Below are 23,993 nucleotides of genomic sequence, written 5' to 3'. Positions count from 1 at the left end.
AATGATTTGCTTTTTAAAATGTGACACCACACAGCTTCGTTAAAAAAAAAATAGAGGAATTGAAAATTTTCAATGAAATTTCATTCATTCAACAAATATTTTTTTTCAAGAGCCTGTTATGTGCCAGGCAGTGTTCTGGAAATAGGGATGTAGCATTGAACAAAAGAAATCTCTGCCCTGAGGAGCTTCCCTTCCATTTGAGGGGACAGACAACAAGTGAGATAAATATGTAAAGATGTAATGTGTCAGATGGGAAAATAAAGCTGTGGAGAAAAAGTAGGGAAGGTGGATAGTGATGGGAGTTTATGGGGGAGGGGCTTGCACTTTTTAGATTGCTTCGCCCAAAATGCCAGTGAGATAGCACCCATCAGCAAATAATAAAGAGAATTTTTCTTAAAGCCATCTAGTTCTTTTAAAATGTGTCTCTTTACCCTTTTCCCATTTCAGAACAACAAAGTCAGGCGTTTTGCTTTTGAGCTCAAGATGCAGGACAAAAGTAGTTATCTTTTGGCAGCAGACAGTGAAGTGGAAATGGAAGAATGGATCACAATTCTAAACAAGATTCTCCAGCTCAACTTTGAAGCTGCAATGCAAGAAAAGCGAAATGGAGATTCTCATGAAGGTAAGTAGGCCCAGCTTTCTCCAGGTACACACACTCTGCGGGCATCTTTACCTTTGCCCGAGGACATAGGAAGTAGACATATATGTTACACAGGTATGTGAGAAATGGGACAGATGTGAGCTCTTTACAGATATCCTGTCAGCAAAGGTTTTGTCACGTTAAAATTCACTACCCTGACATCATTTTTAAAAGGAAATCGTTCAATGGGAAGAACCACAGCTTTGGGGGCAGAAAGGAAGACTGAGTCCCAGCAATTCCATTTTTCAGCTGTGAGACCTTGGGCAAGCTATTTACATTTTCTGAACCTTGGTTTACTCACCTGTAAATTGAGAATAAAAATGAAACTTGCTGGTCAATGGGAAGATTAAATAAGATAACGTATTTCAAGTACCTGGCATAGAGTCAGCACTTAAAATACTGTTTATAGTTGGTTATCATTAATCATATCCTTTGGAATTTTCATGACAAATTTAGGGTGGGCAGAAGCCTCAGATTAAATTGGTGGAAAAAATCTGGCTGTGTTCTTGAAAATTCATGTTTTTTTCCCAAGACCTTAAACAGGTGATTCTCAACTGTAGCTGTGCCTCAGAAGGGCCTGGGAACTTTTAAAAAATACTGTTTCCTTTGTCCCACCAGAGATTCTGGTTTACTTGACCTGGGGTGGAGCTGGGCAGGCCTGACTTTTAGTGGGTCTGTTGAGTGACCGTGTGGGCTGGTGTTCAGAGCTAGTTCAGTTCTAATTAGACAGTGTCCGTGCTATACCAGCCATTAAATGTTTAGCTCTCACCACTGGGCCTGGGTATCACTTTTTAAAACCTCTGAAGTGTTTCTAGTGGGCATCCAGAGTTGAAAACCACTGCATTTGGAGGCACATAAGAGAAACGACCTTCTGCCTCCTGTTTTAAATAAAATATGTTCAATTTACTAGTGACTTAGGTAATCTGTGTTTCCATTTTAGATGATGAACAGAGTAAATTGGAAGGTTCTGGTTCCGGTTTAGATAGCTATCTGCCTGAACTTGCCAAGGTAACATCATCTTAAATTTTCTGCTCTTTATAGAATGAATGATATTGAAGTATTTCTCATTTCATGAGTTTGTCCAGGATGGAATCTGTTGAAATGATGAACGATTATGTTGTAGTAAATCATTGTAATGATGCTGTAGTTACTGCTCTCTGTTTTCTGACCTGAATTTGAGGTGAGGTGAAATACATTACTGACCTGAGTTGGATTTCAGTGTGTTTTCCAGAAAGTGCCTTAAAAGTATTCCCTTATTATTATTCTTTACTTTTCCCTCCATAACATTCAATACCGCGTTGCAAGTATTGAAGAAATAACCAAAATGCACAGGTAAATGTTCCTATAGTAACATGGTACTCACTCTGTTCACACATATGCTCCCCCTTATTCAAGTTAATAGACACAATTCCAAAGATGATGGATCGTGGTAATCTTGCCACTAAACCGGAGAGGGGTTGCCTGAGAGTTATATAAATTGTTCCAGGGTCACTCTGAATGGAAAAAAAAAGTTATACCTGTTTTTTATCATTTTGAGAAACTTAAAAGTTACTGAAAAGCACAAAGAAGATCAAAACAACCATATTTCCACCACCTAGATTCAACACCTGTTACTGTATTGTCTTTTTATCTTCCATATTTTTAAAGAAATAATATGCCAGTTGTGGTTGAAGTTCTTTTTAAACACCATCCTTACTGCATTCCCTTCTGCCCCTGCAACCTCAACCAGAGACAACCACTATTATGAGTTTTCCGGGATTACTTCTTTTTTTTTTTTAAAGATTTTATTTTTTTCCTTTTTCTCCCCAAAGCCCCCCGGTACATAGTTGTATATTCTTCGTTGTGGGTCCTTCTAGTTGTGGCATGTGGGACGCTGCCTCAGCGTGGTTTGATGAGCAGTGCCGTGTCCGCACCCAGGATTCGAACCAACGAAACACTGGGCTGCCTGCAGCAGAGCGCACAAACTTAACCCCTCGGCCACGGGGCCAGCCCCTTTCCAGGATTACTTCTACTTAATTTTTATATCTTTACCAGTATATCTGTCATAATGATACATATGGTGTTATTTTTTATGTTTAAAAATGTTATGTAAATGCTGATGTATTATTCTGCTCTTGCTTTTATTTTTTAATTCATTTTCGTTTTTGAGATCCATCCAAGTTGGTATATATATCTAGCTCATCCCTTTTATTGCATTGTGTAAGCATTTTATTTTAGCTGTTCTATTATTTCAGTTTTTTTCTATTACAAACAATGCTACAATGAATATCCTTGTACTTGTCTCCTTGTATGCATCTATGAATGATTCTTTTTTAAGTAAGAGAAATATCTTTGTCTTCTCTGGCCCTTTATATTCTTCCTCTGTTACTGCCTTTCTGTTCTTTTTTTTGCGAATACAGTGAAATAGAAACCTTACATACCCACATCTTGAACACTGTAATAGAACACATGGTTTATCTGTATATGATTATAAATAGACGAGCATTCAGCATTGACCTTTAGTTTAAGACAACATGGCTGTTCTAAAACATAAATCTCCCTCCCTGGCTAGGACATTAGAGTATTGTTTTCCTTCAGGATTTGACTGTTACCACAGTATCTTTTTAGCACCTGCCCATTAAAGCCAATTTTAGTGCTACCATTGTAACTTCTTTCTAGGCTGGGACAGTTTTGGCTTGTGTTTTTGCATTTTCGCGTTATGAACTTCTGTGTAACATATTTTGCATTGAGATTTGCTTTTTTGTTTCTGAATATTTAGGGATTCATAATTTCTCAAAGCAAAATGTTTGAACCTGTTGTGTTTGTAGAAGCAGATAATATATGCAGTACAATGGAAAATTCAGAAAGTAACTGTCTACACTTCCTGGGTGAACATAATGGATACCTAGGAGAAGACTCATATTATTTGAGCCTAATGTTGATTAATTAGAAATCTGTATTTTTTCTTGTGAAGACAAGCAGGAGTTGTGCCCTCCTTTCTTCTCTCACTGCTTACCACTACTTGGCCAGCATAATTCAGTATTCCTTGATCCTAAGACTAGGAGATTAAAATATATATATATTTAAATAATATATTTATTTTAAAAATATGTATATAACATGTTTAGAGCTATTTTCAAACTGGGTAACAACCAAGTTAGCTGAAACTATTTTAGTTGGTAACATCAATTTAATTGGTTTTAACCCCTATTTTTACTTGTTTTTTGTTTTGTTTTAATTTTTTATTCTTTTTTTATTGAAGTACAACTTACATAGAATAAAATGCCCAAGTACTAATTGTACAGCTTGCTGGATTTCTTTTTTTGTTTGTTTTTGAGGAAGATTAGCCCTGAGCTAACTACTGCCAGTCCTCCTCTTTTTTGCTGGGGAAGCCCTGCCGGAGCCAACATCCGTGCCCATGTTCCTCCACCCCATACATGGGACACCTACCACAGCACGACGTGCCAAGCGGCGCCATGTCCGCACCCGGGATCCGAACCGGCGAACCCTGGGCCGCTGAGAAGCGGAACGTGCGAACCCAACCGCTGCACCACCCGGCCGGCCCCAGCTTGCTGGATTTCGCATTTGTAGAGCGCACAACCACCACCCAGATCAATATATAGAACGTTTCCAGCATCCCAGCAGACTGCTTTGTACTCCCCCCCTAGCTGATACTTCTATTATTTTTACCTCTACCTCATTGTAGATTAGTTTTGACTATTCTAGACCTGCCTATAAATGGAATCATACAGTACGTACTCTTTGTGTCAGGCTTCTTTAGCTCAACATTATGTGACCCAGATTTTTTAAAAAAATAAATGACATAGAACTGAATGGAGAATATTAAAGTACATTGCCCTTAATAATGATAGGTATTATTTTTTAAAAAAAACTATACATATAGTGTGTGTGTGTGTATTGAGTAGTGATGTAAGCATATTTCTTACTGTGGATCATGGTCCAAGCATGAAAAATGCAGCATTGTAAGAGGTTAACTGTCATTCTCTTCCCCCAGCTCTCAAGTGTTCTAAAAATATTTTTATTCATGAATAAAAATATTTTACAAAAAGGCAGAAGATAATTTTTCAAAGGGAAAAAGAAAAAGAATAAAGAAAATTAAGATGTATTGTCATTCACTCAACATACTCCCATCACACCTGGAGGGGGCAGGTGTCTTGGCCTACTCAGTGCTGTGCAGTGGAAGGAGCCCACGCACCATTGTGCCTGGCTCTCAGCCCCTTCAGAATCCAGCGACCTTAGTGTGAGTGTATTTTTGGCTGTTTATAACCCCCTACAGTATATCTGAGGTGGGGATCATTTGTACCTGTTAAGACAGCAGAGAAGTTGACTGATAACTGGTCATCCTGTTTTTAGAAAGAACGGATTCCATTGTTGCAGAATCTGAGATTGAAGTAGAAAGTGGGAGGGGGAGCAGGAGAGAGGCTGGAGGCACACAGCTGTGCAGGGAGGGGAGTTTAGACAGGGGATGAAGAGGTAATGAGGTCAGGACCAGGGAAGGAAGGTGTAAGAAAGGGTCCAAAGGGAGATCAGGCCACAGTTAAATAAGATGGCAGAGAAAGGACTAGAACAATGGGGGCAGGCAGAAGGTAGTTGAAGATGTAATTTAATGGCAGGCTTTCCTCTGGTCAACTCCTTCTTCTGCTTCATTCATCCTGTTTCCCTAGCTTTTGTTTTCCACTGTGACTGAGACATAACCAAACAGGATATGAGCGACAGGAAGTTGTTTTAGTACAAAAATAACCACTGTTTCGTTCTGGAATATAGTGGAGGGGCCCTTACATATGGTAGGGGCAATTCAGATGTAGGTTTTCAGAATATTTTGTTTATTCTTGGCCCTTATGTTGTTTGTACATTTAGTACCGAACATCTTTATTGTTTTCTTATTAGGGGACATGCTGTATCTACCCTAAAACTTCTTCCTTTCCTGCTATTGTCTAATATGGAACCAAACATATTATTTGTTGTAAATTTAACAGCATTTATAGTATCAGAGTACAGTCTTATAAGCATTTTTATTAAATACACAAACTTTAAAGTTAGTTAATTGGTTTCTTCCCCGCAAAGTCAAGGGGTAATATGATCAGGTTGTAAACCTGATTACTATTTATTTAATAATTTCCTTCTCTGGTTACATTTATCTTAGGTGACATTGGGATATATGTATCACCTCCTTGTGTAAAGATAGTATGAAGAAAACCCTCGTGCTTCTGCCTATATTTTCCTCCACAGCTTTTCTGTTTTTGAGCTTTTTTTGTACTCAAAGAACAGCAACTCACCTTAATTTGGTCTCCTCATGTGATTCTGAAAGAGAAGCATTGTTTCATGTTAATCCAAAATTGCTCACATCCTGTTAGCTTATAACTTCTTTTTAGCAAATGAACTTATCTTTCTAGGTAAATCTTCCGCAGTTGAAAGCAGGATAAAGTATGATGTCTCAGAGTATGAGGAGGAGGAAGAGCCAGGGGGCCAAGCTCACCAGTACTTGTTGGAACCCAGTTTCACAGATGCCTTTTTTGATTTTTTTAAAACTAAGCCTGTAATAGATGCTTCCTTCCCTATATCCTAATCCAGAAATCTCTGTTACTGTATTATGATACAAAGGAATTGGCTAGGGTTGTGTTTGTGAGGTCAGCTGGCATTCTATTTCTTGGGCCTCCTTGTTCTAAAATGCTTTATTATAGTTTTGTGACACAGAGGATGAGATGATCGTCCCAGGGAGTTAGATATCTTGGAAGTAGTGGAAACAAATCATGACAGCTCTTTAAATTAAAAAGCATATATCCTGGCCTCAAAGGATTTTGCTAAGTCTTCCTATTCCAATCCGTTCTGTTTAAATGACCTAACAATCAACACAATATTTTTTTGATAACTTATCCTCAAAATAAGATGCTATTGGTGATAGTCTTCGCATTTTGATTGTTTTGCCTGCTCAGAGATAAACTCAAGACACTGAGTATGCATAAAGCTTACAGTAGTCCTTCTCGAAACTCTTGAGTGTTTGGTCCATAACTGCTTCTTAAGACAAAGAAGGAAACATTGTCAGGGTGTGTCGTTAGTGACTAAACATAGTGTTTGCAGGAGTGGGGAGAATAGCTTTTGTTTTAAACAAATCATTCTCTTCTTTGACTCCTGAGCAAATGTGAGTTTTTACAGAGAAGGGCTCTGCCACTGTCCGTTTTCTTCCTCCATTGTCTTCTCATTTTCTTCTACACTGAACCCAAAGTAGTAGGTGGGCTATGGGTGGGACGGCAGCAACAGGGTTTGGGGAAGAGCCAGTCCACTTCTTCCTACCTCCACCGTATGGACTGACCACAGGTTATTTTAAGAGCACAGCTGTTTTCTCTCACTTTGAAAAGTACTTGACAGCATAGTCTTTGGGATAATGTTTTTTTACAGTTTTTTTTTTGTGGGCCCTTAGATTGTGAAGTGTATGTTATAACAATTTATTTTATTGTCTTTACTAAAATATAAATGTGCTTGCTGTAATAAGTAAAAATATCCAAAGATGTATAAAAAAAAGTTAATCTTTTCCCTTCATCCTCCATTTCCACATTCTTGAGAGCACTGATGTTGTTAACCTATTGTAATTCATCTTTTACCAAACTGATTGCTCGTAGAAATATATACACACATATGTAGAGTTTTTAGTTATTTTTGAAAATATGCTCATGATATATACATTACTCTGCAACTTGTTCTATCACTTAAAAATATTTCATGGATGTCCCTCTGGGGCCATAGACGATCTAGTTTACTCATTTTTATAGTTGCATAATATTCCAAATATGAATATTGCATACTTTATTCAGCTGTCTCCCTATTCATGAACATTTAGGTTTTCAGTTTTTAGCGTCTACAAACAGTGTACAATAAATGTCATGACCTATTTGTCAGCTTAAATGCTTGTGGTCCTGTTGCAGTAGGAAAAATTCCCAAAAGTGGGATTTTTGAGTCAGAAGTTATTGTGTTTTTAATGCTTTAAATGTTGCCAGGTTACTTTCCCAAAGGGTTGTAATGATTCACATTCCCATTTCTCTACATCCTCACCAGAGGAGTGAAAAATTGTATTTCACTACTTTGATTTGTATATTGCTGCTTAGTAGTGACGTTTTTTCATATTTTCATATATTTATTTGCCATTTGTATTTCTTCTTCTCCCACTTGCCTGTTCATATTCTTTAGCTATGTTTTTTTCTTGTCTAATAGTTAAGAGTTGAGCTCTGAAGCCAGACAGCCTCAGTTAGATGCCAGGTTTCTATTTAATGTTGTAAGGTCTTGGGCAAACTATTGAACCTCAGTGTCTTCTCTTTTAAGCAGGGATAATAATAGTATCTGCATCCTAAGATTGTACGAAATTTAAATCAGCACTTAGGATAATATGTAGCATAGAGAGTTGGCTATTATCAATAAATAAATTTGCTTTTATCATTATGATACTTACACATACTTATTATTCTCTGGCTCTGGGGCAAAGCTATGCCCTTCTCAAGCTACAGTTTCTTACCACGTAGGTTTCACTTGGTAATTCCTTCAGCCACTGTTTATCAGGTGTCCCCTCTGTTTAGTGCGTCCTAGACCTTGGGAAGGATGGAGAAACTGAAGAAGCTGAGTTTGCCTTTTATCTTATCTCGTACCAGAGCTGTCAATGTATGTAAGAGAGTATAAGCTTTTAGGTTATTTTTACATCTAATGTTGCCTCTTGTTTCCTATTAGATGGTCTCTTTAGTGAAGAATATATCCTTTGGATGTTAGTGGCAATATCAGAATGCTTTGAGTCTGTTTTGGCTAGTCATTGACTTTTTTTCCCTTTTAATGTGTCTGCATCCCTGTTTGTCCTCTAATTATATTGAGCTCATAGCAGCCATTCTTGCTTTATTCATTTCTCATCTCCTAGTGCAGTCAGCTTGAGACAACAAGCTTCTTTCAGAAGGGTACCAGGAATTTCATCTACATTAAGAACCCATTGCCCTTCCCCAGTGTCCGAGATCACAGTGTTTGCCTTTGTTGAAGGACTCAAGCAGAACTTCAGAAGCAGAATGCATTGCTGTTGGTGGTGGCTTGCAGCACCTAGTACTGATGTTTTTGTTAAGAAACGTCATGGGTGGTATACAAAGTAAAAAGCAAATTCTTTGGGTTCAGTTAAGTAGATTCTACATGCAAATATTTTGGCTCTTTTGATGTGAAAAATTAGGAAAGGTGATAGGCAAAATGGAGTAAAAAAGTGGCCCCATCTCCCATGTGGAGAGAGCCTGCTTCAGCCACATTTTCCCCCGTGAACAGATGTTTTATAGGAATGTCCCTTAACCTCCAGAAGACTTAAAACTCCCGTAGATAGCATCAAGATAAGCTTTGTTATGGCAAGAGACTTGAGCCATCATTCTTGTTCAACATTTTTACTCAGAAATGAAAATAGAGTCCAGGGAGGCTAACTGGCTTGCCCAAGTTCACACAGTTAACAACTGAACTAGAATCCAGTTTCTTAGTATTCTGGTGGTCATTTCATCTTGCTAGACGTAGACCGTTGGTTAAATATAGTCATGAAAGAGTTTGGATCATTGCTAAGAACCTAGTTTAGCAACTTCATGGCTGAGAAAATTAAGATGACGCTCAATTTCTCATTAGCTATGATTAGATATGTAGTAATAGACCTCATTCTGCCACCAGCAGAGAGGACAGGACACCCTCTCTACTATGGCTGTCACCGCCCCATCATGTCCTGAGATGTGACTAATGTCTTTGGGGAAAGGAGCAGATGAGAGAGGACTTTTTATTCTGACTCTGTAGACTTAACCATGGAGATTGAGAGTAAGAAAGAGCTGTGACAGCTATGAAGAACAGGATATAGATTTAGAGATATTAGGTGTGAGAAATGTGGTTGGAGATGACTTCTATCTTGTGAATGTCTTTGAAGCTTCTTCTCCTTTCTGTTCCCAAATCCCTTCTTCTCCAGCCCCCATCTCTGCCACCATATGTCTCATTCCCTCAATGTCTTCTCTTCTGTCCATCCCCTTCAGTGTTAGGGCAGACTGACTTTCACACTTTCCCCAGGAGATCTCACCCACTCCCAAGACTTCCATCCCGCCAGGCTGATGTTCTCCAGGTTTGTAATTCCAGCCCTCCTCTCCACCCTGTGCTTGATCCCATCTCCCTAGCTGTCAACTAGGTGTTTCTAGTTGGAAATCCCACATACACCTCCAAACTCCACTTGGCCATCTTCTCCACAAGTCTGCTCTTCTTCCTGAATTATCTATCTCAGTTAATGGATTCACCAGTCAGCAGGCCACCCAAGCTAGGATGTGGGATTTGTTATGGGCCCTGCTGTAAAACTGGCAGACTGTTGTGATAATCTAGGAGAGAGCATGTGGGCCTCTCAGTCTTTCTTTTTAATCCATTGCCCCAGCCCTACCTGAGTGATACTTCTAAAATGGCAGAACTGGTTATTTTATTCCCTTGCTTGAAGTACTGCAGGATTTTTTGGATTCTGAATGAATCTCCAGTCTTTAACATACAAATCTCAGACATTTCTTTTTACTTTTCTCATCATGCCCAACCATTCACTTGTAATGAATGACTTGGTCATTGCTCAGGTGTGACTTGTACCTTTATACCTCCTCCTGGAAGTCCTTCTCTCCTTTTGAGCCCAAATATTCTTGTCCTTCAAGATGGGCCTTCCTCTGGCAGCTGTTTCCTGACTGCCACCCCCTAGTTCAGGTTACCTCTCACTGTACCATATGCTTTCTTTCGCCATTCTTATTGCCTGTTTATATTCTGTCTCTTCAGATGTCCCTTAGAGATAGGGACTTTGTATCATTCATGTTTGTGTCACTAGTGCCTGACATATGATAAGTGCTCAATAAATATTGACTGAATAAATCAGCAATGCCCTCTTTTGCCTGCCACAAATACCTATGGCTGTCCTTCAAGATCTGCCATAGTTTTCTCTATTCCATCACCTAAAAATATATTCTTTCTCTTCCTTTGCTTGTATCAGTCTTAGACTGGACCCTAAATCCTTTCTACCATCTCAGTTCATTTCCACTCTCAGTGTCTATCCATGCTGTGCATCCTTTTCATTCGGCCTGAAATACTCATGTTGTCCTTCTTTTTGCTGTCTAAATTTTACTCCTTCATTCAAAGCCTGTCTCTTATTCTGTTATTTTATGAAGCCTCTCTTGATAGGAATACTTAGTTATTCTCTTCTGCTTTCTTTGTGTTGGCTTTGAGTCTCCAATTGATTTTCAGCTTCATAGGAGTAGAGATCAAGTCTTGACTTCTTTTTCTCCCATAGCGCTTATGCTATGTGCTGCATAATTGATAGCCTCTCCTTCTTCACTGGCATACAGTTGACTCTCCAATATAAGGGCAGAGTTGTCTGGCAGCCTGGCTCTTCAGGATGGGGCAGCTTTCAAACATCTTTGAACACTTTTGTAAGAATAGGGGTTTTTGGGTTTGTTTTTGGAGGAAGATTAGCCCTGAGCTAACATCTGCCACCAATCCTCCTCTTTTTGCTGAGGAAGACTGGCCCTGACCTAACATCCGAGCCCATCTTCCTCCACTTTATATGTGGGATGCCTGCCACAGCATGGCTTGACAAGCGGTGTGTAAGTCCGCACCCGGGATCCAAACTGGCAAACCCCAGGCCGCTGAAGTGCAACATGTGAACTTAACCACTGTTCTACTGGGCTGGCCCCAAGAATAGGGTTTTTTTAAATGTAATTTTAATTTTTTGTTATCTTATCAGAGTGCCAGAGAAGCAGAAATCAAACTGAAAAGTGAAAGCAGAGTTAAACTTTTTTACTTGGACCCAGATGCCCAGGTAAGAACTATTTTAATACTTAAAATTTAAAACTAACATGAGGAAAGATAAACGTTTGTCGGGTTATTTATTTATTTGCATGTTTATTTTGGATTGACAAGCAATGTAACAATACAGAAAATTTAGGGGAAAGAGGAAAAATAAAAACAACTTATCATCTCATCACCTTACTATTACTATTGTGAGGATTTGATAATTCAGTAGATTGTTGAAAATTGAGGGAGAGTGATCAGTTTATCCAAAGACATTCTTAAGTTCACAAAGAACATATGTTACACTGTAAAATAACCATGAGAAAATAGCAAGCACTACTGCAGATGCCCAGTACACAATATTTCCCAGTTAGCCCGGGCTCAGTCCCAAATACAAGCCTTGCAGTGCGTGCGGTCCACATCTGTGTCCCAACAGAATCCCAAACGTGGCATAGCAAGGACATTCAGGGCTGACCACAGAGAGGGTTGCTCCGAGGGGACAGCAGTTCTGCTGTATTCTTCCTGTATTTTTCCCTTCTTCATTTGTGGTCTTTTATGTAGAACTTCTTTTCCCCATTTAACTTTAATAATAAGTATTTTTCTGTGTTTCTTCACAGACTTCATAACCACACATATAAATATTTTTTGCTTTTTGACATTTGTTTATTGTGGTGAAATATGCATAACAAAAATTTACCATTTTAACCATTTTTAAGTGCACAATTCAGTAGGATTAGGTACATTCACAACTATTGTTGTACAGCTATTGTTGTATTCATTTCCAGAAGTTTTTCTTCATCCCAAACAGAAACTCGGTACTCATTAAACAATAACTTCCCTTTCTTCCTTCCCCTCACCTCCTAGTAGTCTCTGTTCTATTTTCTGTGTCTCTGAATTTGCCTATTCTAGGAAGCTCATATATGTGGAATCATACAACATTTGTCTTTTTATATCTGGTTTGTTCCACTTAGCATGTTTTTATGGTCCATCCATGTTGTAACGTGTGTCAGAATTTCATTCCTTTTTATGGCTGAATAATATTCTATTGTGTGTGTATACCACATTTTATTTATCCCTTGATCTGTTGATGGACACTTGGGTTGTTCATAACCATAATTTTTAACCTCTGTATACTCATCTATTGAGTAGATGGCATCATTTATTTGACCATTATTATAAACTAGTATAAAATAGTAACACCATTGTGAGTAAATGAGTATATATAGCTTTTCCATATTTTAGGCAGTTTCCTTAGGATACGTGTATTATGGGACTTTTTTTAATAGGAGCATAATATATTTGTATATTTACATTTTCTTTTAAAGAAGCTTGACTTCTCATCAGCTGAGCCAGAAGTGAAACCATTTGAAGAGAAGTTTGGAAAAAGAATTCTCGTCAAGTGCAATGATTTATCTTTCAATTTGCAATGCTGTGTTGCCGAAAATGAAGAAGGACCCACTACAAATGTAATTTTCCTTTTTAAAAATAAAGATTTTTTTTCTTTTAAATATTCAGGGGTTTCAGATGTGCCTGTTGCAGTTCGGTCTGGACATGAAATCCTAGTTCCTGGTGTCAAGGAGCTGCAGTGTTTAGGTCAGGATGCAGAGGGCTGTTTAGCCTGTAGGGACAGGATGTTTGTGACAACGGATGGGGATGGAGGCTGTTTCTCTTTAACAGTAATCTATAGCAACAATCATAAGTAGGTCTAGTAATTTCTTCTTTGATAACAGCATTCTTTTTTCCCCACAGTTTGAGCCATAGTGATGGTCTGGATTGTTTTGTTTTATTCAGGTAGAGCCTTTCTTTGTTACTCTATCCCTGTTTGACATAAAATACAACCGGAAGATTTCCGCTGATTTCCACGTGGACCTGAACCATTTCTCAGTGAGGCAGATGCTGGCCACCACATCCCCGACTCTGATGAATGGCGGTAGGCAGAGCTCACCTGCCCTTCAGGACATCCTTCATGAAGCTGCCATGCAGTATCCGAAGCAGGTGGGGGGCAGGAGCCCAGGAGTCATGCTGCTAAGACTTATCTTGCACATGCTATATAAATACATAGTGAGACTTTGTAATGCACAATTGGGGCAAATGAGACTGTTGATTATATTGATGGCTCATATAATTAGACAGTAAAAGCAAGCTGGGAGAAGGAGAAGAGTGGTTTTTGATTTCTCATTTTTTTTTTAATAAACTTTCTGCTAGTTGCCTCCTCCACCAAATAGCCTTTTGGGCCGATGGTGAGCTATTGATGAGTTAACTGGTTTGTCTGGGGTGCTTCCTAATAGCTAGACTGTTGGAGCGCTCTTTGCTGCTGTAGAACCTTTAATGTTCTTGGGATTTGTTTAACACAGTTGTGAATTCTACTCACTGAAGAAAATCGTTTGTTCCCTAGGGAATATTTTCAGTCACGTGTCCTCATCCTGATATATTTCTTGTGGCTAGAATTGAAAAGGTGCTTCAGGGGAGCATCACGCACGGTGCTGAGCCGTACATGAAAAGTTCAGACTCTTCTAAGGTAGGGGTGACTTTTATGCTTTGTGATGATAAACAACAATCAAAAAAGGGCTCTCTGTTGAAATAGAAATGCTTAAAGAAATCAAAGTTAAACCATATTTATATTCTCAAGCAAGTAGACTCCTCTCCATAGATTTATTCTTATATTTAACCTAATGTATTTGATTTTCAACGAAAAGTTGTCCTATGTGTACATAAAATGCTTCATTTGGTTAGACTGTCCTCACATCATGGAATAATTTAAAAAGGAATTGCCAGCTTAATAGCAGACTCTGTCATTACAAAGTACACATGTATTCAAATAGCGTTCATTCCACTTGTTGATGTGTCTTTTGGGTTCTGGAGTTATTTTTGAGTCCGTTTACACTTGAATATGAGACTAGAGACAAGGAGATGATCTGGCCCGTAGTGTCAGTGGTTCAGGTGCATTTGTGTTTTGTTAGGCAGGGCAGGATTATGGTGGCAGAGGTGGTATGACCTTAGGGAGAAAAGAAAAAGGGAAACACACAAGACATATGTTTGGTGTATTTTCTTTACTTTGGTATAGTATTTGTTACTTGGGGAGTACCTAAGTGTGGACATACCATGGAAATATTGAATATTAGAAGTCATCTACTCTAAGATCTTTCATACTTCCGAAAACTGAGGTATACAAAGGTTTAGTTACCTGCTCTGTGTCCCACAGCTATAGTGGCCAAAGGAGACCTGATTGTCACTTTCTAGCACATTGAGCTTCCTGGAGAGAGTAAGCTATTGAGTGCTGTCCCCGCCAGTTTTACAGTATTTTTAGTTAATTTCTTTCTTTCTTTCTTTTTTTTTTTTTTTTTTTTTTTTTACTTTTTATAAGTGGTCCTCTGAGAGATTTGCCCTGATACATTGACAAGGACTGGTCAGCAGTAGGAGGGAACACTCAGAGATTCTCCCAGAGGTTCACTGAGCTTATTCAGAGCTTCCTCTCTTCCTCTCTTTAGCCACCCATACATCACAAGTGTGTCCACCAAGATGCAGGATGGTCCTAAGGTTCTAGGAGTCAGAGACCTGCGTGCCGAGCACCTAACTAGCCTGGGTACTTTGGACAAATCATGTCTCCTCTCTGGGCCCCAGATGTACCATCGATAGTTGAAGTTGAACGTTACTACCTACCACTACCTTCCTCTCAGGGACAGTGGTAGGATCAAATAGATAATGTACAAGACAGTGCTGTGGACACCAGAAATCACTGATGCATGTAGGACTTCATTATTTATTACAGCCCCAGTCAAGGAAAAGCCCATAATACCCAGGCACATTACTTCAAACAGTATGCCTTTCTGGCTGATAAGAACTAAATGAAATTTGGTCTCTGGAGAGAAACTGTTTTATTTTTTAAATCAAGTTTGTAAAACCTTGGATGAGAAATTCTTTTAGCTCTTTGATGTTTTGATTAATAATCAATGAAAGCCCAAGATAAGATCTATTCTCCTGACTGTGTATGCAACACATTTCCAAGGCCCTTATGCACCAACTTTGCTACTTCTGCCTGCCACATGCACAATTTGAAATTTGGCAGCTCGTGTTGGTGGAAAAACCACATATCACTGTGGGCTAGACTTTACACTCTATCCTTCCCAGTGTCCAATGAGCATCTGCTGAAGTCTGCTCTTCCTTCATTATTTATGGAATGTAAAGCTCAGCCATGTGTACATTATTCTGTGCATTTGCACCTCCAAAGCATTAAATTAAAGCAGGGATTAAGATTCAACCATCTTACATTAGAATAGAAGTTTTGGCAGAGACAGAGGGATTATTTTTTTCTATGTATGAAAATTGTCTCTTCATGTTTTTCAAGATGGTCTAGAATATCATTTGGAATAAATTTTTGTTTTGGAGGAAATTTTTTTGAAAAGTCTCTGTAGGTGTCCACCAAGAATAGATTTTTTTAAAAAGCAAAAAAAAGGGGGAGAAAAACCCCAAAAGGCAAAAATGAGTTTTTCACTCCGACTTTCACATACATTATGTTCCATTTGCACCCTTGGTGAGTCTGAGAGCTCAGCTCTCATTCACTGCAGGGAACTGTGAGGCTTATTTGAAGCCTTGTGTTTTAGCTTTAAATTTTATGCAAATCTTGCATTTTATTCCATGACATAGTCGTTATTGTTAGAAGCTAAAAATAATAGTTCCTACCTAAAAATGTTTAAGTAAAACTGCCGCTTCAGGAAGGTAGACCATTTTACCCTGCGTACCCCCAAGTCCCTGCGTGAACATACCTGACTTGAAGAAGAAAGAGAGGGACTAGGTGAGCTCCTGATATCTGTCTCAGTCAAGATGTGTCTTCCAGTTCACTCACGAAGGCAGCAATACCCAGAGCATGACTGTAGTAGAATCATAATGTTATGTAACTGGAAGGGATAATGAAAATTAGAGCCCCAAGCCCTTCATTTTTGAGGTGGGGAAAGAGGAGCCCAGAGAGATTTAATGGCCTATAGAGTCACGCTGCTGGCTCAGTTTGTCTTAGACACAGATGGCTCTATTGTTCTACTTCTGAGTCTTCTAGATGAGCACTTTTCAAACCCCTTGCACACACATCACTGGAGGTCTAATCAGAATGCAGGTTCTGACGTAGGAGGTCTGGGGTGGGCCTGAGACTCTGCATTCCTAACATGCTCCCAAGTGATACTGATGCTGAAGCTCTGCAGAGCACATATTGGTTCATAGGTGCAAGGTTACATTTCCCCAAATTGGTTTGACTTTGATATACTTAAGTAATGTGAAAGACCCTTCAGCATGCCACTCTGACTCTAAATCAATCAAACTTTGCATTGGTAACAATGCAGTATCCCAGTACAAGCAAATTTGGGAAAACTAAGTATCATCTGCTTTGGCAATAGGGGTATAGTTGATTATTAGACCTGCCATGCATACATCGTAGGCCAAGGGCAAATCTGCTTTACTGTGCACTATGGGATTAATCAGTTAACCCACAGCAAACCAAAATTGATCATTTGGAAGTGAAAATACCAGTAATTTATACTTAGAAAGCAAGAATATAGTGACTGAAAACCCTGGCCTAACTTAAGTCAACACCTGTAATGTCTTAATAATGAGTATCTTTCCCCCAAATTGTGGGATGCACAAGACAGTGCACATTAGGAGCTGTGAAGGCATAGTATTTTCATTAGTGTTCTTATTTAACCTCTAGTAATGCCGTATATTTTGGCTCGAATGTTGGTAGTTTTATTATTAATAACTCAGTGTATATGTAATAAGTAGCCCTTAGTCATAAAGAACTGAGAAATCCTATGAAATGGTGTGTTTGTTGCCTGTGAAGACAACATTTTAGAAAAGATAGACATTTTAAAAATAGTTCTCATTCTGTATTCTTTGAAAATCACTGCTAGAGAATGTATTAAACAGAGTACTCTGCACTGAGTGTAAATCCAGCCATATTAATTACAGTAAAACGTTCCTTTCTATTCATCTGATACTATAGTAAGAGCTTATTTAATGAGCCTGTGATGATGGCTCTTTAGATCATAATTCTCCTGTGGGATGCAGTATCTCATGGCTTTATTCTGATGTCTTCAAGGTTGCTCAGAAGGTGCTGAAGAATGCCAAGCAGGCATGCCAGAGACTAGGACAGTATAGAATGCCATTTGCTTGGGCAGCAAGGTAAGGGGAACATCTTTTATACCTTTGATAAAGATATAGATATATGGATATAGACAGACAGTAGGCTAGCTAGCTAGATGGCTGGCTAGCCAGCTAGATACACCAACTTACCCATTCTGTTTGTTATTCAGAGACAAAGAAGATTTGAATGTGTAAATTTGAAAAAATAAGTAAGCCCCATATCTGAATAATCATTTATTACTGTCACAGAAAGGAAAGATGCTGGCTGGAGGGTAGCTTTTTGGAGCCGGCAGAATGGACAGGAGTTGGTTGCAAAGCTGGGATTCCATGTTCCAGCCACATGTCTCCAGCTGGAAGTGGGGTGGCAGCCCAGTGAGGCCTGCAGATATCTTTGTTTATGATCTCTACTTCTTAAGCATTTGACTGTGTATCTTGTTTCCTAAGCATGAGCCATTTGCTGGAAATATTTTCTATGTAAATTGAGTTAGTTCTAGTCATCTTCATAAATATCTTCCATGTTTTTAGATAATGAGATTTCTGTTGGCTACAGCCAATGGAATAATAATTAGTCTTCACATAGAAACCAGAGTTAAGTTGTGGATTTATTTCAGTCTTTTGGAAACTCAGTTTAGAAATGTTGTTTTGCTATTTCAGGACATTGTTTAAGGATGCATCTGGAAACCTTGACAAAAATGCCAGATTTTCTGCTCTCTACAGGCAAGACAGCAATAAGCTATCCAATGATGACATGCTCAAGTTACTTGCAGACTTTCGGAAGTGAGTCTCAGAGCCTTACTTATTCTCACACCTGAAAAATAGAAGTTGTTTGGTGGGGAGGGAGGAAGCGAGAGCAAGGAGCAATCTTTAAATTGCTCGTTCCAGCATAGGGCATATTGGTTCAGCAAGGAAATTTTCCTCAAGTCTTTGGGAAGGAAGAGAGGGTTTAAAATCAGAAGAGTAACCTGGTTAATTTGAATTTTATAAAGGTGCTTTTGGTGGTGCTCTCAGGGGTGGGTTGGGGGTAGAGATGAGCCTAGGGAAGAAGGAAACAATTGAGGAACGTTTGATGAAAGACAAGAAAGGACTTAGCAAAGTCACTACAGGTGGAAATAGGAAGGGGACTAATTAGAGAGACACAGTTACTGGTTTCTTGGTTTTCTGATTGGGTGTTAGGGTGGAAAGAGAGAGAAGTGGGTGGTAGTCTAAGATAAATAACTCCCAGGTTTCTAAGTTATGTGATGGAGTGACTTGTGATGCCATTAACTGAGTGGGTGATTGGGGAAGGATAATAACTTATATAGTACTTACTGTTTACTGGCATTGTTCTAAATGCTTTACCTATATTAGTGAGTGTATTAAATTCCTAGAGCTGCTGTAACAAATTATCATAAACTGGGAGGCTTAAAACGATGGAAATTTATTCTCTCTCAGTTCTGGATGCTAGAAGCCCAAAATCAAGATGTTAGCAGGGCAACACTCCTTCTGAAATCTCTAGGGGAGGGTCCTTCCTTGCCTCTTACAGTTTCTGGTAGCCGAGGTATTCCTTGGCTTGTGGCAGCATAACTCCAATCTCTGCCTCTGTCTTCACACAGCTGTCTTCCTGTGTGTCTCTGTATAAATTTCCTTCTTATAGGAACACATCATGTTGGATTAGGGCCAACACTAGTGACCTCATCTTAACCTGATTACTGCAAAGGCCTTATTTCCAAATAAGGCCACATTTATAGGGTACCCAGGCCTAGGACTTCAACATATCTTTTTGAGGGGCACAATTCAACCCATAACAATGAGGCAAAGAGAGGTTAATCAACATGTCCAACACTGCACAGCTGGTAAGTAGGTGGAGTCAGTCTGGCTGAGAATCTGTACTCTTATCCGCTGTGTTATTCTAGTGATCTCTCCATAAAGGGTTCACTTCTGATCCTGTAGAACTGATTTCCTTTCCTAGGGACATGGGTTTTAGAATTTTTCTGGGAAAATTCTGGGAATGAGAAAGAGCTGAGGGTGTTAGAAGATACTGAAATGAAAAGAATGGTCAAGAGCCAGTCACTAAGTATTCTGTGCCATAGGAACCTTTCAGTCTTACTTTGTTATTTGTATATCAAAGTAAAAATATTGTCGCTTTGCCTAGATCTCAAGAATGGCTGGATTAACTTTCGGTACTTCATTTTTGCCTTTTTCTCACTTTTCTCTCTTCTGAGTTTTCAGGATTCTAAATAGAACCATAATTAACTTCTTTTAAAAACCTTTACTTATTGATAGTGGGTAATGTATTGTCACATATACTGCATATACTGTGTGTCATTCATAATTATTGTCTTGTTTTTATCTGAGTTCCAGAAAACTTTCAGCCTTGCCTATAGAATAAAAAGTTCATTTTCTAAAACCATAGTCACCTTTAGTTAAATAAATTACAATTTTCCCTCACTAGACTACCATGCAACTCTCAATAATCATGATATAGGTCTATATGTACTGACTTAGGGAGGTGAACATACTGTATGTTAAGGAGGAGAAGGTATATCTGTATGACCTCTTTTTTTTTTTTTTTTTGGTGAGGAGATTGGCCCTGAGCTAACATCTGTTGCCAATCTTCCTCTTTTTTTTTCCCCTCCCCAAAGCCCAAGTACATAGTTTTATATCCTAGTTGTAGGTCATTCTAGTTCCTCTATGTGGGATGCTGCCACACCATGGCTTGACTAGTGGTGCATAGGTCTGTCCCCAGGATCTGAACCAGCGAACCCTGGGCTGCCAAAGCAGAGTGCGCAAACCCAACCACTTGGCCATGGGGCCAGCCCCCATATGACCTTATTTTTGAAAAGAAAATATTTTATATCTTTCTTTTTGTGCATAAATGAAGAAATGGATAGGCAAATAGCTAGCTGAATGGAAAGATAGAAGGGCATAAAAATAGTCATATAGGGCACACACCAAAATATTAGTAGTCATGGTTATCTCTGTGGGATGGGTTTATGGGTGATTTTTCACTTTCCACTTTATAGCTTTCCATGATTTTACATGAACATTAAGAAAAAAACCCATTTACTTATATATTCCTACAGAACAAAAAAACTGAAGTTTTTTATATGTGATGGAGGTTGGAATCTTGTCTCAGAAGCCTGAAGCTTCCCCCACAGTGGCGGCTCTTCAGGGTAGACCCAGCTCACAGCTCTGGCTTCCTCAGGAGGCCGGAGGGTGGGACTTTACAGGGTCATTAATCAAAAAATGATCTGAGCAGAGAGGCCACGGCCAGTCAGCAAGGAGCACAGACCTTCACTGGTTCAGGGAACAGGATGGGTTCACCCACGCTCATCAGACCATCATGCCTGTGCTCAGTAGGAAGGGCTTCATGGGAAGAGTGTGCTCCAGACGGCCAGTGAGAGACCCAGAAACCCCAACATGTGGCTCCCAGGCTATCAGCATCGGAAGATGCAGCAGCACTAGTCGAGCTGCTGTCCTTCTTAATAAGAATCCAAAGAAACACCAGCATCCACTCCCTGTGTTCTTCACAATACAGTTAGGGAAGTGGGGGATTCCTTTTTCATATATTTTTTAAAAACTTAGCATTGCTCTTTTTCTTTCCTTTTTGTTTTTTTACAGAGAATAATCTCATGTCAGTGCCCTGGGCACCAGCTTGGATCCAAAGCTATTGTTTCTGCTCCCATGATTGTCTCATAATGTCATTTAATAATGGATGAGAAAAATTTTCTCAAGCTACTCCAGTCTTTAGAAAATAGCTGCCAAAGCTCATAAGCCACTTTCCCTGTTTCTTTTGCAATAATTATCAGGAGATGCATTCCAAGATTTAGTAAGAAAACAATTCTGTCAGATAGATGGTATTGCTGACATATATGCTCCAAGAAATATTTATCTAAGAAGAGAAACTTGGTGTTTTACATTTATTTGATTTGCTCATGGTGGTGTCTTTTCTCACTTCTGCAGGAAATATGAAGGCATGAAGGCAAAGCATAAAAGTAGAATGTTTTCTTTAAAATGTAGACTTTTTTTTAATGCTACCACATTGGGTAGTTTGTAATAATACAGTTAGGGTTTTTGCATGAGACTTACGTGTGTGTGTTTATTTGTACCTTTATGTTCTTTGTACCCAAGTTTGACATTATTACCTGCATTTCCCTCTAGTTACACTGCATTCAAGCCAGGTGAGGCTGCATGACTTTCTCTAAACCCACTGTGTACTTTCAGTCCACCATACTTTTTCTTCTGCCTCAATTGTGTCCCCTTCCTGCCTCATTAAGCAGCCCACAAATCACAAACACATACAGCATATACATTCCGCTTATGCTTTTGTCTCTCTTAAGGAACCCTACTCATCTTTAAAAGCCCAATCTGTAACTCACTTCCATGCTGGGAGACCTGGGGCAGGTCACTTGGCTTCTCTGCTTGAGGCTCCTCTTCATTTTAAGGGGGGATGATAATACCCTTGCCTCCTAGAACTGTGCTGAGGAATAAACCAAAATGCCTCTCAGGGTGATTTTTCTCACCGTGAAGACTAGTGTCATTCCTTATTCCTTCCAATGCCTCTAGAAGCTCTGCCTTCGTAGAGGTTTGTATATACTCTGGAAGTCGTTACCATCACGTATCTTAAGTAGTTGACAGTATCTACCAGATTTTTGGCTTCTTGAGGACAGGAATCATATCTTGTTTGTATTCTATCCATGGTGCCTAGTATAGTGCGTGTTCTCACACAGCATAAGCATGTGACAGATGCTGATTGAAATTTATCACAGACATAAATTCAGTGATTTTGTTTAAAGAACAATATCTCAAATTTCTTTCAATCATATATAAATTTTTTTAACTGACAGCAAAGCTTTTAGGAAATATGCCATTAGAAGAGTAGACTCAGACCATCAACAGATCTAAGCATGTCATTAATCACTGACTGCGTCAATACAGAAAGTAGGGAAGGGTAGACCAGGCTGCAGAAACACAGAGGTAAGGACGCAAAATCTGTTGGCCTGAGATGACTACTAGCTTGTGATACCATTTGCCTTTCCTATTGGGGAATTGTTGAACTAGCGGGAATGTATGGGCAGTAGGAAAAGAAAACCTTTCCTTTTCCTAACACAGGGAGTTTGAGCTTCACTCCGAGGTTCACACACAGACAGAAGCCGTTCCCAAATGCCAGACACCCTACATGTATCTACATTACACATTTATTCAGTCAATGGAGTTTCAGGATGGATTTTCATGCTCAAGTATTATTTTATAGGTTTTGCATAGAATATTAAATATTTTAAGCACTTAAAAACCCAAAACTAATCCCAATCATGAGAGAATTCACTTTGTGTACCACACATACTCACATCATCACTTTGGAAATGCATATAAAAAAAGCAGTAGAATTTTTGTTGTATGTGAGGTTTTGATGTCTAATAAGCCAGATTCAATAAAAACTGTAAATTTTTTAAATAGATTTAAGGTTATATTTTAAAAAACTAAGTTGGTAGAAACAGTTTCCACAAAACCCATGTGCTATGTAATACAGAACTAGCTCAGATCTACACTTGGTTGGAAACGCATGGAAATAATGCCTCTATAGAAGTAGCAACTAGAAATAAAAACTCTCAACAGAGGGAGGAAACAGAATGAGAAATACGTATAGTTAGACGCAGAAGTATATAACACATTGTAGAAAGATTTCAAGTGAAGATTGTTTAATTAAAATTTGTTGCTTAGAAAACCAATTCTCTCAAACCTGAATGCGGATGACGTCAGAGTGATGACAAAAAAAATGGTGAAGAAGGTGCAGATTCATTCATAGGTGGAAAAACTAGGAAAGGTTGATATATACAATACTCTTGAATACTTATATTTAAAAGTATCATTTGTAATAAACAGAGTATTTCTGACTCAAGGAAGCAGATACAACTTCATCAATGTCTCTAAGATTTTGTGGTATGTTGCAATGTTAAATTGTTCAAGTGAAGAGGTAGAGCAAGGCACTATATGTCAAGAAAATTTATACCTACATAGAAACCCACAGGTCTGAGGGTTGATGCCCCTGAAGAGCTCTGTGTAAAGCTGAGAAAGGCTCCAACAGTGCAGGAGGACACAGTACTTGGGAAGCCATCAAGTGCTCCCAGGGAATGGTTGTCAAAGGCATGATCTTTCTGCTAGAAGAAAAAGATAGTGTGTTTGTGAACAAATCACAGAATGGGTGCAGGAACAAAATGTAGGAGTAATGTTGGACTGTTCCTGGACATCTTTTGGCCAGAAATCTTTTTAACTGAAGGCAGAATGTGTGAAAAATTGTTGACTTGGCTTTCTGACAGTTATCTCTCTCAGGATTTCAAGGAATTGCTCATTTAAACTCAGGCATAAACAAAAGACAGGTGGAAATGAGAGGAACCCTGGGAGAAAGTGATTCTGCAAGTTGGAGCTGGTGATGGGCAAAGATAAATATGCTTGACGTAGT

The 23,993-nt window shown here is 39.0% G+C and overlaps 1 protein-coding gene across 42 annotated transcripts in view; it reads left to right on the top strand.

The window, feature by feature from the left end:
* DOCK9 (dedicator of cytokinesis 9) overlaps positions 1 to 23,993 on the top strand; it is a 273,386-nt gene that overhangs the window by 154,419 nt on the left and 94,974 nt on the right. For all 42 annotated transcript variants that reach the window (XM_070520061.1, XM_070520081.1, XM_070520067.1 and 39 more), the window contains 8 exons: positions 448 to 622; positions 1,581 to 1,648; positions 11,382 to 11,456; positions 12,754 to 12,894; positions 13,220 to 13,423; positions 13,824 to 13,946; positions 17,511 to 17,593; positions 18,209 to 18,331. In XM_070520061.1, coding sequence (XP_070376162.1) covers positions 448 to 622; positions 1,581 to 1,648; positions 11,382 to 11,456; positions 12,754 to 12,894; positions 13,220 to 13,423; positions 13,824 to 13,946; positions 17,511 to 17,593; positions 18,209 to 18,331 — 992 coding nt within the window. The remainder of the gene's footprint in view (positions 1 to 447; positions 623 to 1,580; positions 1,649 to 11,381; positions 11,457 to 12,753; positions 12,895 to 13,219; positions 13,424 to 13,823; positions 13,947 to 17,510; positions 17,594 to 18,208; positions 18,332 to 23,993) is intronic.

The sequence above is a fragment of the Equus asinus genome, chromosome 11 (assembly GCF_041296235.1).
Source record: "Equus asinus isolate D_3611 breed Donkey chromosome 11, EquAss-T2T_v2, whole genome shotgun sequence".
Classification (NCBI taxonomy): Eukaryota; Metazoa; Chordata; class Mammalia; order Perissodactyla; family Equidae; genus Equus; species Equus asinus.
This window is presented reverse-complemented; position numbering and strand designations above follow the sequence as displayed.